This window comes from Prunus dulcis, chromosome 8, assembly GCF_902201215.1.
Source record: "Prunus dulcis chromosome 8, ALMONDv2, whole genome shotgun sequence".
NCBI lineage: Eukaryota > Viridiplantae > Streptophyta > Magnoliopsida > Rosales > Rosaceae > Prunus > Prunus dulcis.
Window position 1 is genome coordinate 8,975,914 of NC_047657.1, and position 15,612 is coordinate 8,991,525.

The following is a 15,612-nucleotide window of genomic DNA, read 5'->3' on the forward strand; positions in this document are numbered from 1 at the left end:
TTACTTGTTCCATATGGTGTTCTATGTTTATTTCTTTTGGTTTGCACTTTACTCCGGGGCCCTTAGCGGTTATTCTTTCTTCAGGCCCATCTACCATTTTAACCCTCAGCTCATGGATCTGTGGCTTCTTATGTTCGGAACTACTGTGTGGCTAATTTGGGATTTAAGGAATAAGTTGCAGTTTGAAAAGAAGGTTTCTACGATTTCTTCTGCTTGTCATACCATTATTAATCATATGTGTGCCTTTAGTCCTCTGGTCAGGGGTCATATGTTGAATAAGGTGTGTGATTTGTGTACTATTCGTTCCATTGGGGTGCGCTGTCGTCCAGCCCCAATCCCAAAATTGTTGAGGTTATGTGGCATCCCCATTGTTTTGGCTATGTCAAAATTAATACTGAGATGGCGCTTGCAAAAGCAACTCCGATAAAGCAGGTAGTGATGGTGTGTTTCGCAATTATTAGGGCCATGTTCTTGGGGCATTTTTGGCCAATTTAGATGTTCCTAGTGCAATTCATGCTGAAGTTTTAGCAGTTATTAAGGCCATTGAGCTTGCTTGGCTCCATGCTTGGCATAATGTTTGGATTGAAATTGATTCGCTGTTAGTTACTAAATTCTTTCGCTCTCCATATTTAGTCCCTTGCACTACAAGTTGATTGGCAAACTTGCTTGCATCGTCTCCAACACATGTCATTTAAGATTTCTCATATCTTTCGTGAGGGTAATCATGCTGCTGATGCTTTGGCAAATCATGGGGCTTTGGGCTCTGGTTTAAATTGGTGGGATATTGCACCTTCTTTTATTTTGCCTTTTTGTTAGCCGGAATGTCTGGGCATGCCTAATTACCGGTTCTCGTAGTTTCTTTTGTTTACTCTTCAGAGTTTTGGTCTCTTAGGTCAGCATGTTGTTGTGCATTTGTCATTATCTTTCTCTTCTGCAGGGTTTGATTTGGTCTTCCATGTTGTTCTTGTATCTCTTTTTTGTTTCTTATTAATAAATTATGATCAAGGGGACGGGCAAGGGGCGTTTGGAGTGTTGGTCCCCTTTTTGAGGGAGGTGGATGTTTGTGCATCTAATGATCGATACTGATGAGTTAATCTCGCCTAATCCTTTGGTTTATTTATAATAAAAATGTCATTATTTTAAGTGTATGGGAAGTGACACATGCCATTAGAGAAGGGAGAAGGTTCAATAGAGAAGGTTAGAGAGAAGGTTGCTAGCATTCTCCTTTTGGGTTATTGGCCTCTTTTCTCTTACTACTAGTTCACAATATAATAGTATTACCATATTACAAGATTTTTATTAATTGAGCTACAACCTCTGTCTTCCGGTCATTGCCGCTGCTGTTGATATGCCAATTTGTGTTGTCTTTTTCTGACAGTGCTGGAAATGCATAGAACGCATGCTCGTATTTATCATTTTCTTCTGTGTAGTTAGCTTGATAGTTTTTCTTGAATCGGCAATCTTTTTCTATATGCCCAAATCTTTTGCAGTACCGGCATTTTCGTATGCCTATGTACCAACTATCTTTCTCTTGGTGGCTTGTCTTTTTGCATACCTGGCACGGAGGATAGTCTTGCCTCTCCACAATTTCCCTTTTATTTTCTCAGTTATTGTTGGGTTCATTTTCTACTTCTCTAGAATTGTCTTCCAATTTTCTTTCATCATCTTTAGACTTCTGAGACCTTAAATTTAGTTTCGACTGGAAGGAACTTTCTAGTGGACTTTCATTTTGCCTACTCAGTCTTTTTTCATATGCTTTCAGAGAGCCCATTAATTCTGTCACTAACAGACTAGTTATATCTTTTGCTTGTTCAATGACAGTTACTAGAGGATCATACTTATCAGTGAGACTGATATGTATTTTTTCTACAATTCTTGAATCGTAAACCTTTTCTCTATAGACTCTCAATTGATTGACTATTTCTTTTACTCTAGCATAGTACTCTTGTGTGGTCTCAGAATCTTTCATTTTAATGTTTTCAAAATCTCTTTTCAAAGTTGGTAGTTTAACTGCACGTACCTTGGTGTTTCCTTGAAACTCCTCCTTCAAAGTCTCCCATGCTTCCTTGGATGTTGTGACTCCCATAATCCTTGGCGCTTTCTAGAGTGCCTACAACAATTATGTCTTAAAGCTTGACTTTGTCAAAGTTGGTCGACATTTCTTGAGGTTTCTACTTTTTTCTAGATTTTTCTAAATTCATCAAGACAAGTGTCCATTAAATTTAACAATTTCACTCATACACGTAAACACAAAGTGAGATCAAGAAAGAAGTCCGCACTACAAGGGATAGTGATTCTACCCACGGGACGATCATATAAAATATGATATCGGAATCACATATTGCTTCTTCTGGCTTCCCCCAACATACATCGCAAAATAGCCCTGTGGGATATCTAAGGTATTTGAGGCAGGTACGTGGTTTAGACTTCTCTTTGTGTTAAAAATTCCTGGCAACCGGAACCTCGTGGTGTTGACGTGAGCCTCCTAATTAATTAAGGAGATTTATTTCCTTGATTAATTAAGGGATTTACTTTCCTATTCTATGTAGTTGACAAATTATTGTATAATTAGGAGATACTATCCTAATTGATTACTATATCTATTTCCTTGTAAAGCACTCAAATAAACTCCTATATATACCTCCTTATGGAGAAGAATAAAACCTAACCCAAAGTATTCAAACCATATTCATATTTTAGCACGGTATCAGAGTAATCGATCCTAAGTTGTCTCTAAACCCTTATCTCAATTTTCTCATATTCAAATCCAACACCCTAAATCAAATTCCTCATATTTTTCCTCAAATCCAAATCCCTCAAATCCTCTTATCAAAATCCCTAAACACATACCCTCAAATCTTATACACATACCTCTCAAATCCAATTCTTACATCAAATTCCTACATCAAATTCCTCAAATGACAGCTCCTCACATTCTCATATCACATCTTAATTCCGTTGCGATGTCAGGAACCCCACGATTCTTCCCCTTATTGCAGACTCATAGAAGCATGCAGTCACTCCTGCTGCCCTAGCTAATCAGACTCATGCTTATATTGCCACCACCAAAGGTTCTACTTTTCAGCTACCGCCTCCTCGGTCCCTTCCATATTCACAACATTAACCTGCTCACTCTGCACAAGGAACAAGTTCAAGCAGAGCACCTCAATGTCACCATCTTCAATTACATAGAAGGAAGCAATCCTATTTGTGCAGTGCATGTAGCCCAACTTGTATGCATCTATGGTGGCTTCAAACTTGAATTTCTCTGCAGACTTGTGATGATCGCGAAATCTAGCCAGAAGCTTGTCATAGATGAGGGAGATATCAACCTTCTTGCACTCGACACGAAAGAAGGCATTTTTTTGACTAGCCAAGTCAGCAACAGAAGAGCTAACCTCATAATCCTTTTTGGCAAGGGAGCTTTTTAGCTTCAATATCATTGCCTCAAATCAAATGTCTTCTTCTCATAACAAGCCTGCTTGGCAAAAAGCTTGCTGGCCAGTTCTACCTTCTTCTTCTCCAGCTCGCTGAGCTGAGCAGAAGAGGGGGCAACAATAGATGAATTCTAGATATTCTCAATAGCAAAGCCAATCCTTTTTTAAGTAGATGAAATGTTGCTTCCCTTTGTTTTTCCAAGGAAATACTCAAGAAGGTGCCAAGATCGCCGGCCCGACGGATGTGATAGACCATCTCAGCATAGGAGGACGAGTTTGATAGAAAGTTCGTCTTGAGCAAGTTAAACACGCATGCATCCCCTGCAGGGCTGGACTTGTTCACTTTGAGATCAACCGCCGACATTGAAGATCCCTTCGCCCGGGCAGATGACTCTCTCGCCTTCTTAGCCTCAGCCAACCTCACCTCCAAATGAGTCAATTATGCTTAATCAACTTCACACTTGACTGCTCGTGACTCAACAACTGGATCATGAGCAGACTTCCCACTTTGATCTTCATCCTTTGACTGATGTAAACGCCTAGAACTTCAAAGAGGAATATTTGCATCTCTTTGACGCTCGGCAGAATGAGTTCAGGCACGAGTTGTTCCAAGAAGCAGATCATGGTTTTCAAGCTTGTCAGCATGAGGCTCGAGTAGAACACCCTGAACACCGCACATACCACCAACCATCCTGCTATCTACACCAACAAGAAGTTTGACCCTGACAGATTATAATGAAACCGCTCTTACTTGAGTCTTCTTAGTAGAAGGGATCCTTGGCTTCTTCCTCAACTGGGACACATCTTCTGCCAGCGAAGTCGCAACTTTATTTTTTGAAGACTTGACATCAGCCTTCCCTTTTGAAGGAAAGTCTGATAGAACACTCCTCCTGCCCAGCCAGCAGGTCATCCAAGTTTGAACCATTATGCTTCCATCTCTTAACATCCTTGGCAGGGGGCAGACCACCAACTTCCTCCCAATACTAGTTCAACTAACGTGGCCTGCAATGTGCGAGGCCCAGCACTCTAGCCCAGACCTGCGATGATAGGCAGCAGTTGGTCCATCTGGGCGCACCTGCTCCACCACAACTGCCGCCCACTGCCAACCGTCGCATGTCATGACAACAACTAGCCGGACTTCCCTCAACTGGCCTTTGCCGCAAAAAAGAAGAAAGGACAAAGAAATATAAATATACATGTTGGACTTACCTTAGGATGCACGACGACTCCTTTCTTCGACAAGCAGTACAAATTCTCCAAGATCTCTCTCAAGCAAGAAAATAGAGAAGTTAAGTTTGCGATGTGAAGAAGAGCGAAGAGAAGCCATGCATTTACACAGGTTGGGCATCCTAGGTCAAGAAGGAATTGCAAGCCTGTTCCTATTGGGAACCCAACTCCAAGAACAGTTAAAAGCTCACTCCATTTGGGAACTTAATCTACAAAAGGAGCTCAAGTCACAGAAGGAAGCCTAATTATAGCTGGACAGCTTAATAGTTGATTCACATCTCCTACATGCCACCACGCGCCATGCAGAAGCTGGGGGGCATTTGTGGGAACCAAATTAAACCTGAACCCTAGGTCAAATAATTAGGCCAATCAATTTGGGAATTATTTGACCTAATTAGGAGTTACCTAACCTAATTGGGAATTACCTAATCAAATTGGGGGTTACTTGATCCTCGCCTTAATTAGGGATTCGGTTAAATCTCTAATCCCTAAATATACCACCAACCTCACCAACTACACCAACCACACCAACTACACCAACTACACCAACCTCTCCAAGGCCACTATAAATACTTGGTTACGCACAAAGATGAGGTACGTGAGAACTACTACTAAAACCTCTGTAGAGATCTTCCCTCACAGACCCTAGCTACCTCCTCTCTCTCTCTCTCTCTCTCTCTCTCTCTCTCTCTCTCTCTCTTTTACATAAGGCTCCGGCCGCCCCAGTTTATATTATAAACATATATCCGTACCCTATTAGCTATTGTTTTCTATACGATTCAATTGAACTAACTTAGGCATCGGAGGGCCTTTGGCCAACATCCCCAGAGTTTGGTCCTCTTATTTGTTCTATTTTGTAGGGAGAAAGAGGTGGCAAAGAAGAAAGGGGAATCTTTCCAATCGAATATTCTTATGGGGAAATTTGCTCCCACAGGGGCATGATTGAGGAACTTATCTTTGTTGTCACAATTTTTATTAGTTGCGAAACCAACTGATATATATATTCGGTCATCAATCGATTTCAAGCTTTTTATTTACAACTGGGGACAGGGGACATTGATGGTCATGCTAGGGTGGTTTGGTGACTGGTGGGCTGATTTGAAATAACAAAGCTACATGCTAGGGTGGTTTGGTGCTCCCAAACAAGTTATATAGCACCAATTTTCATATCCAAGCCCACCAGTTCTTGTCAGTGATGTGTAGGTCATTCCCTTCATTGAGCATGAAGTCAAGAAGAACATGTCGTAAAAACAAGTATCCATGCAGTGGTTAGAGTGCCTGATCCACAAAATGATTAATTAGTGCACTTTGGTCAATTCAGTTTGTGAACCGAGAAGTTTGGATACCTTAAGCATGCTTCTAATTTTTATTTATTTTTAAATAGGCTTATGTTTCATAACAAATTACTAGGTTTATATTTCTCTTCTGATTCTGTCTGTTATCTGAAGGATGTAGGGAATGATGTTTCGACATAGGGATACAGTTCGGTCATTTGCATGTGAAATCTGTGGGGAGATGATTTATGTGACTAGAAAGACAACCCATGTGATCTCTTGATTTCTCACAATCCATTGTCTTCACCACTCATTTCATGTAGCAGATAAGTTTTCACAGTGCTTTCATCTATATATACACTCATGATCAGGTTCATCAACAACTCAAATTCGCTTACTTGCCAACCATCAAAGCTTTCTTTGTTTCCCAAGTCCTTTGAATTCTTTTTCTTGTTCTGATTCAACTTGAGAATTTAAAAACCATGGGCTTCTGGTTGCCAGGAACTGTTAACACCAAGAGAAGTCTAAACCAGGCAGCTGCTTCAAAGGGCCTCCCAAAGGGAAATTTTGCAGTGTATGTTGGGGAGAGCCAGAAGAAGCGATTTGTGATTCCAATATCGTATTTGAATGAGCCTTTATTCCTGGATCTGCTGAATCAAGCAGAGGAAGAATTTGGATATGATCATCCAATGGGTGGAATTACTATCCCCTGCAGTGAAGACACCTTCCTTGATCTCCCTTCCCATTTACGTGTTTGAGTGAACGCTAAGGAAGTTTAATGTGGGAAGCCCTATGCATCCGAATCTTTCCTCATTTCGACCACAACTCACTAAGTCAAGATGAAGAAGAGGCTATAATTGATCACACTCACATCTTATGTTGCTTGTGAGTCTGGGAAGCCTTCGGTAATCAACCGACACGGCACCTTTGGTAATCGCAAGCTGCATGAGCTGAGCAGAAAGATCCGAAATTTTTGAAGCAGTCGAATGACAATGTCATGAACTCTTGGTGACCATTGGCCCCGAAAACATGGACCCAATTTTGAACTAAAAGAGAGTCAAGTTTGCTCTTTGAACCCCATGTAAACGTTGTTGTTTCTCTAAGGAGAAGAGAATATGGGAATATATAAGACAATTTAGATCCTCATCCATTCTTATCTTATATATTTTGCACTATATATATTTATCTTCTTCTGGCTCTCTGATATAATTAACCACCAAATAGCAGCAGATTTTCACAAGAACTGAAGTATAATGGCTTACTTCAAAAATTATTATGGAATGTTTTATCCTATGCCAAAGTATTTGTGGGTTCTTTTTGTGTTGTTCACCAAAGTATTTAGCAAGTACCAGGTGCTATCTGAGTTGTGATGGTACTAACTCTTCTTGTTGATGTTCAAGACAAAGACTTCATGATCTATGCCTTCCTGCAGAATCCAATGGATTAGGACAAGAGAAATGGGATTCCTCTGGAACAACCACTTAATCTACTGATATCGATTAGGACCAAGAAACTATTGGGATTGTGAGATACCATTTTTTTTGGTCAAAATTAAGAGACCTGTTAAGTGTGAACTACTAGGGACTGAAACATATTTGTACTTTTTTTCCATGTTTAATGTTCTCATTTAGTATAAAAGTTCCAATAATTGGAACAAGCAATCTTGTCTACAGAAGTCCTAATACAAGCCATCTTCAGCTTCATTGGGAAAGGAGGCCATCTTCAACTTTGGGATTGTGAGATGTTAAAATTTGGTCTACTTCCAGATTCAATTTTTGTATGAGGAATCAAAATATATAATAGCTTACTGAAAAATGAGACAATAAAGTATGAGGAATCAAAATATATTATATTTTCTCATGTTTCCCAGAGAACAAAACATTAAGAATTGTACATGGCTTAAAAGACAAATCTTCTTGTCATCCAGTTCAAAATTGGAGTTATGATTTTGGGCTCAATAGTCTTCGAGAGTTCATGATATCGCCATTCGACTGCTTCACAAATTTTGTAACTTCGTGCTCAGCTCACAAGCAGTTTGACCATCAAAGAAGCTTCCAGATTCATAAGCAACAGAAAAATGTGCATATGATCAATCACAGCCTCTACTTCATCTTGACATGGCGAGTTCTTCTGATCGAACTGAGGCTGATTTGGATATGAACCAGATTCACTTCATTTGCCTTTATTCATACACTTAAGCGGGAAGTGAGATGAATGAAGGTTTCATCACTGCAGGGGATTGTGATACCACCCATTGGATGATCATATCCAAATTCTTCTTCTGCTTGACTCAGCAAATCCAAGAACAAAGGCTCATTCAAGTATGATATTGGAACCACAAATCGCTTCTTCTGGCTCTCCCCAACATACACTGCAAAATAGCCTTTTGGGATGTCTAAGGTCTTTGAAGTAGCAGCCTTGTTTAGACCCTTCTTGGAGTTAAAAATTCCTGGCAACCGGAATCCCATGGTTTTTATATTCTCAAGTGGAAAATTAGAACAAGAAAAAGAATTCAGAGGACTTGGGAAACAGAGAAGACTTTGATGGTTGGCAAGGAGAGAGACTTGAGTTGCTGGTTGTGAACCTGATCTCTTGTGTATATATAGATGAAAGATTATGGCCTGCTACATGAAATGAACGGTCTCGAGGAGCAGAGATGGGCTCCATTGAAGGATACTAGCTTGTGAGATATCAAAACATAACATGGGTTGTCTTCCTACTCACATAAATCATCTCCACATGCAAATGACCAAACTGTATCCCTATGTACAAACACCGTTCCCAACGTCTCATTTCATCCAGTAATTTGGTCTAAAGGATTGATTATTGGACACTTAGCAGGTAATGCATACATATGTAAGTAATATATAATTACAAGAGTGATGTGGTCTAAACATTGCTAATCTATGGACAGATATGTCTGAAGCCTGTATTGTCGGGCATCATGTTCTCCAACAAACATACAGACTTAATAACAACCAAGTTCTTGAGATTGAGATGGAAAACAGACCATGTGACCCTCAAATGCTTATGCCTCTTTCCAATCCCCACCCAATTGTCTCCATTAAACTCTGTCCACATTTCAGATATTTTCCTCTACACACCCTTTCATCTATATATTATACACACACAAATACATACTGATGATCCCATAAACAATTCAAATCCTCAGTCTTTACAAACATGAAATCTACTGTTTGTGTTTTTCTAAAATCTTTTTGGGTTTTAGAGAGAAACGAAACTGATTCCTGATTACAATAGAAAGGAGTTCTTATGTAGCTCTCATGTGCTAACAGTTCTTAACTGATTTTGTGACTGAACTAATATAGCTCACAACCTAATATTTAATTTATGATGAGTCTTCGTTTTATCTTGTATTTGTATCTGAGCGCAAAGCACGATCTATCTTGATCAAGGGCATATATACATGGCGCGTACAACTTCAACAGGCATGGGAAGAATATAGAGCTAGCACTGACTCTTAAAATTCAGATGCTAGAGTCCCACATGGAAAGAAGGTTGAACAAGCATAGATCTCATCAAATTTGACAACAAAAGTAACAAGCAAGAATTGGAGAAGCGAAAAAGTTACCTTCTTTTGCTCCGAGACTTTCTATCGAAATTTCGGCAAAGTCTCCCTTGTTGAACATTCCCCAAAAATTTCAGCCTGCACAAAACACAATTTAATATCCCAACAAGCAGCAAGCACAATATAGTCTGATGCAATTCATCTAATCGGCCTTCGGCCTTCAAACAATCCGAATTTCAGGACCAACGACAAGGTCCGCGCCAACTCAATAAAACACATAAGTAAAGTTTAACCCGCGGCTGCACCTAGGCACTAATCTTTGTCATGTTTAATTATTTATTTAGGACCGGGTCGTTACACGTATCTAAACCCTTTTCAGGCACTCAAACCATAGTTTTCCTTAAGTATAAGATTCTTTTCTAGTTCAGACAAAGATTATATACCCAATCTTGCAATCTATCCTGTTTAAGGAATAAATTTAACAAGTTGGATTCATTACGTTCTAGAAAACGAGAGAACCAAGCAAACCATTATTCTTCATCAAGCAATGATGTAATTCACCACACTTAATCCCAAGAAGCTAATTGAATTATATTGCGAGTTCTGCCTCAAATTCATCTTCTAATTTACTAGATGCAAAGCCCTAAGGTGATAATCAAAGAACTTAAACAAATGGCAACAGTTAAAATAGTGATTAAACATTCATCTAAAAGAAACTTAGAATCCATTAAATAACATTAGAAATCATAACTATCCATGCTCGGGCGTCATCCTCGCCCTAGAGAATAATTTAGTTACTCATGTTCAAAGGAAACATAATTGAAAAACTAGAAAACATAAAATAAAACTTATGGATTGTGACGATGATTGAGAACTTGACGATGGCAGCGGCTCTTTGACTCTCCTTCAAATTCCAGCATATTTTCTGGTCTTCTTTAAATAAGGAACAAATCCTTTTTTGACTTGGTAACTGTGCTTTCCTTGAAAGGACCCGCCCCGAATTTTTCCAAAACCCGGGACGAACCCTTTGAAATTCCTGACATCACCCCGATGCCGGGCCCACTTACTAAAGACCGAGACTTTCTGCCGAAATTTCGGTAGAGTCTCCCCTATAAATTGGACATTTCCCAAAATTTATACCTGCATAAAAACACATTTAATATCCCCAACTGGCAGCATGCACAATATAAATTCATGCAATTTACATAAATGGCCTTCGGCCTTCCAAAAATTCTCAACCAACTACCAAACGATTCAAATACAAATTAAGACTAACATTTAGTCTGCGGTTGCACCTACCAACCTTAGGCTGCCTACGTACCCTACTTGAGGGATCAAGCCACACGTAGTTCTCTGTAATTCACGTAATCTCCCCATACGCCGGTACTACCAACGCCACGTATGGGGCCTGTCAACACGCCGGATAACCTACGCCACGTGCGACCATACCATACTACCATAATATCTCCCCATACGCCGGTACAACCAACGCCACGTATGGGGTCTGTCTCAACGCCGGATAACCTACGCCACGTGAGACCTGAATATCATATCACATATCTCCCCATACGCCGGTACAACCAACGCCACGTGCGACCTCAACACAGTATCTCACAATCTCCCCATATGCCGGTACAACCAACGCCACGTATGGGGTCTGAATATCATATCACAAATCTCCCCATACGCCGGTACAACCAACGCCACGTATGGGGTCTGTCCACACGCCGGATAACCTACGCCACGTGGGACCTAACTTCCACTTGATGGTACTCGTAGTGAATCCAAAGTCCGGGGAGGTACTTAAGGTAGTGCGTATAGCACTCCAAACTGATATTCTAGACTCTTTTGTACCCTCGTACAAACATACATAATTTTAATTGTATAAACAAATATTCTAATATTGCGTAAACCCCAACAATAGTCTATCACTAGATAATCCCCCTAGGTAGGTGAGATTACTCCGGGAGACTCATGGTCAACCAAGGGTCAAACTACCCTAACCCTGGTCAAACGGGCCCACGGGGACCACGACCTCCAAACTCCGATCCGGAAGTTCCTATGGGTTCTATAAGGTATAGGACACTCGTCCTGCAAGTTTGGTTCAGATCGGACGGTCGGATCGCTCACGATCGCACGACCTAACGGTTAATATAAAATATAATCTTTAAATTATTAAATCGGAACATCCGGGGCTCCGATTCACGATCCGTGAATTCCTCCACGATCCTAAAAATACCTAGTTTAACATATATTATTTTCGAGACCATCCAACGGTCCCAACCTATCGAACACGGATAACGCCCGATAGGCGATATCCGTTCGATAGTCAAACGACGTCCGAATTGTGATCCGCGAAATCCTACGCGCTCGTGATGGCACGAGGACCTCAAAACTGTCCAGAGACACGCCACCACCCTCGCCCACGCGCCGCCACACGCGCGGGCAGACCGGGTGTCCAAAGCGATAACGGTCCTTCGAAAAATCTTGGAACCGAGACTCCAAACTCCTACCCTAGGTAAAACACCCCATTTGGAGTCACTTTTGTTCTTGGACAACCCCCAAAAAGTGGCCGGAAATGGCCGATCACGGCGGCCGAAGTTCGGCCAAATTTCAATTCGAAAATCGAATTGTCTACGCTACAAATCGATCAATTCCTACCCAACCATCAGCTAGAGCATGCAGAAGGGATGAATTTCCATACCTTGATCGCCAGAAATGGCGGCCGGAGGAGGGAGATCGAGCTCCTTGAATTTTGGGTTAAATTCGATCGGATTTTTGCATTTTCCGGCGAGCACAGGTGGTTCCGGTGGCTGGGATTGGTCGGGATGGAAAAAGGAGGATGGCACGGTTCTTTTGGGACCGGTGCCACCCCAAGTGGTGGCCGGATGTGGCGGCGGCGGCCCAAAAACCGCCGCTGTGAACAGTAACTCGGGTTGGGGGGGCTGTTTCTGCGCAGGGAGGAGAGAGAGAGAGAGGGAAAATCTGATTTTTATAAAAAATCCCATTTTGAAATATTTACGATTGTGCCACTGGGTTTCTTTTGACCATATCTCTCTCGTTACAACTCCGATTCGAGCCCACTACGTGTCTATGAACTCGTCTCGGTACGACCTATCCAAAAATACAAGTCACGGTCCCAAACTCTCTCCGGTTAAAAATATGACTAAAATACCCTTAAATAATTAAATAATTAAATACGGGTTAAATTTGGGGAAATTTGGGGTCGGGGTGTTACATTCCTAGTTTGGCTTCAATTGTCTTTGATGAGTTGGCATCCAAAATCCTACTATATAAAGGATGAGACCTTAGAAAATGACCTTGCATCCTTGTAGACAATTCCCAAATGTAATTGATACAGATTAAACTCCAAGGATTGAACTTCAAAATGATTATTTTGCAAAACCCGCAGAACACATTCTGCCTGAACTATTTGTACTAAAAAGGCCACAACTCTCTCCACACACGTCCGAATCACAAACCGTAAAATTTAACATCTGTATATTTCCAACAATATAAGGCTCAACATCTGGTTCGCTCTGAGGAAGTACAGTCTATTCTGTCAAGTTGACTGATCTGCACAGGAAATTCTGCTCCTAAGATTGTACATTATATTTCAATTCCAAAATTGCTACTTTTGCTTGCTTTTCCATCTTTATTCTTCAAACCTAGTAAAACACAAAACTAAATAAAAAAGGACTAAACTCACTCAAGAACACAACAAGAATCTAAGAGAAGGATAATAAAAATGTACGAAATGTTATAAACTAAAGAGAATTTGGAGAGAATTGGGATGGAGAGAAAACTCCGTCTTTTTCTATTAAAATTTTTCTCTTCTCAGATCATCCTTTTATAGAAGAAGGGTGAATAATACCACCCGTGAGTCATGCACCAAAGTCTACAAAAGTGGGCTACCAAAGTCTACAAAAGTGGGCTATCAAAGTCTACAAAAGTGGGCTATCAAAGTCTACAAAAGTGGGCTACCAAAGTCTACAAAAGTGGGCTACAATTATTTACAACACTCCCCCTTGGAGACCACAACTGATACGGAATATGTCTCGTTAAAAACCTTGCCAGTAAAAACCCAGTGGGACAAAAACTGGTCGAAGGGAAAAAGAGTACATAACCATGCGTAACATAAAATTCTGTGTATTGACATGCGTGCGACACTGCCTCGTTAAAACCTTGCCAAAAACCCAATGGGATAAAAACCTGGACGAAGGAAAAAGAGTACAGTGTGGAAATGTCTGTATTGATGGCACGCTCCCCTGATGCTTGGCAGAATATCTTGAAGCCATACTGTTGATCATCTGTCTGAATATCATAGTTGACACTGCTTCTGTGAGTCAATCTTTGAGCGACACTGCCTCGTTAAAACCTTATCAGGAAAAACCAGTGGGATAAAAACCTGATGAAGGAAAAAGAGTACAGTGTATGAAAGTCTTTATGAATACCATGCTCCCCCTTGATGAAGTCCCAGTGTATGAAAGTCTTTATGAATACCATGCTCCCCCTGATGAATATCTCCCCCTGAAAACTTCATGACTAGTTGTTTCCAGTAAGCGACCATAGAGATTTCCAGAGTCCGCATATCTAATAACACTTGGGCTATTTATAATTTCACTCAAAAAAAATATGCCCGTATATGGTGTTATGCTTAGATAGCATCAAATATGCCTCACATCATCCAAAATGATGGAGTTGAGCTCTATCTGGAAAATACGATGTCCGGTCCAATATACGTCCGGAAAATCCTTCAAGTGGCCAACGGATAATCTGCATAAAAATGCTTCAATACTTTCTTAGTATAAGCAATAATCTCGTTGGCATAATGCTCGATCTTTCAGTCGAGACAAATATTTCTGGAACTCTTGAGAAGCTTTAATGTGTTTGCAAACATATTAATGTACTCACTGAGGCAATTTATGCATATTAGTATTGAGTACGGATTTTGTACTTCAAGCACATGTCATTCAGGGACTTGCTTCATGCAATTTCAATCCTTTCAAGGATTTTGTTTAAAGGGATTAAACTTTATGACACATTATATAGCTTTAACCTAGCTATTTATACATCTTTAGGAAATCGCTTCTGGCAATATGCTCCGTGTCTTTAATAATCTTCAGAGATAATATGTTGGTCTCCATGTGCAATAAGGGGGGCACAATTGAATTTTGAAAATATGGAGAAAACCCAATATTCCTTGTTTCTGCCAGAAACATTGTGTCATACAAAGTAGGTATATTCCCTTTTATTCCGAACACCCAAGTATAACTTTCAGTATTAACATCTTTTGGGGTTCGTACTGTGGGTTTGTTCTTTCACGTTCATTCTCATCTATAATGGAATTGCCTCAGTCCATTTTGGCCAATGATATTGTCGACATTTAATAATTGAACGTGGTTCCAATCAACACAGCCCATTGATGATTTGAGTAGCTACTTCAAAATCAAAAATTGTCATTCATCAATTCATGATCTCACCATTCTTATGTGCATGCGCATGCATCAATTATAAGCATTTCTTTGCTTTTGGGTACCCAAGCCACTACAGGGGGCTTTTATTATGTGAGAATGTGGATTATAACCTCCAATGGAGCGTTATGTTATAGTAGGGCGTGGATAATCTCCATTTAGGGAGTTGGAACATTTAGAACCATATATCTGGCATGCTGCAGGCATGCCACAGATTAATATATACATGTCAATTGATTTCTGGGACTTTAACCCATACAATTTGCAACGCATTAGGCGTGCACAATATCAATATTGACATGTCAAGGGATTGTCCTTTCGGGACTTCAATCCACATCATTTGCTACGCAACAGGCGTGCATCATATTGATCACTGCTATACCCATATTATGTTCTTATGGGACTTTAATCTGTGCAGTGTATTATCAATGTATCCAACTTGCAATTTGTAAAATTTGCATTAATAATTCATGGATACATACAAGCCATTCTTTTGGAACGGACTTATCTCCCCATTTGGTTACCTTTCAAGATAAAATATCAAATAAGTATATAAGCATAAAATAACACAAGTATTGCTTACATCCTTAGGTGGGAGAAACTTTTCTCAAGTATCATTCATGCTTGTATCGGCCCAGTAAATATAATGTAGCGCTTGATGATCTAGTTAT

At 40.3% G+C, this 15,612-nt stretch overlaps 2 protein-coding genes across 2 annotated transcripts; one reads left to right on the forward strand and one right to left on the reverse strand.

Annotated features, from left to right (window-relative positions):
- Window positions 1–6,298: 6,298 nt before the first annotated feature.
- On the forward strand, window positions 6,299–7,099 carry LOC117637023 (auxin-induced protein 15A-like). The gene has a single exon (XM_034371762.1). The coding sequence runs from the start codon at window positions 6,421–6,423 to the stop codon at window positions 6,694–6,696; it is 276 nt and encodes a 91-aa protein (XP_034227653.1). The 5' UTR covers window positions 6,299–6,420; the 3' UTR covers window positions 6,697–7,099.
- A 667-nt stretch (window positions 7,100–7,766) lies between these two features.
- On the reverse strand, window positions 7,767–8,537 carry LOC117637020 (indole-3-acetic acid-induced protein ARG7-like). Its single transcript, XM_034371758.1, has one exon. The coding sequence runs from the start codon at window positions 8,404–8,406 to the stop codon at window positions 8,125–8,127; it is 282 nt and encodes a 93-aa protein (XP_034227649.1). The 5' UTR covers window positions 8,407–8,537; the 3' UTR covers window positions 7,767–8,124.
- Between the last annotated feature and the right edge of the window lie 7,075 nt (window positions 8,538–15,612).

Excerpts from the sequence above, each read along its gene's own strand:
- LOC117637023 (XM_034371762.1), top strand. The coding sequence starts at position 6,421 with ATGGGCTTCTGGTTGCCAGGAACTGTTAACACCAAGAGAAGTCTAAAC.
- LOC117637020 (XM_034371758.1), bottom strand. The coding sequence starts at position 8,406 with ATGGGATTCCGGTTGCCAGGAATTTTTAACTCCAAGAAGGGTCTAAAC.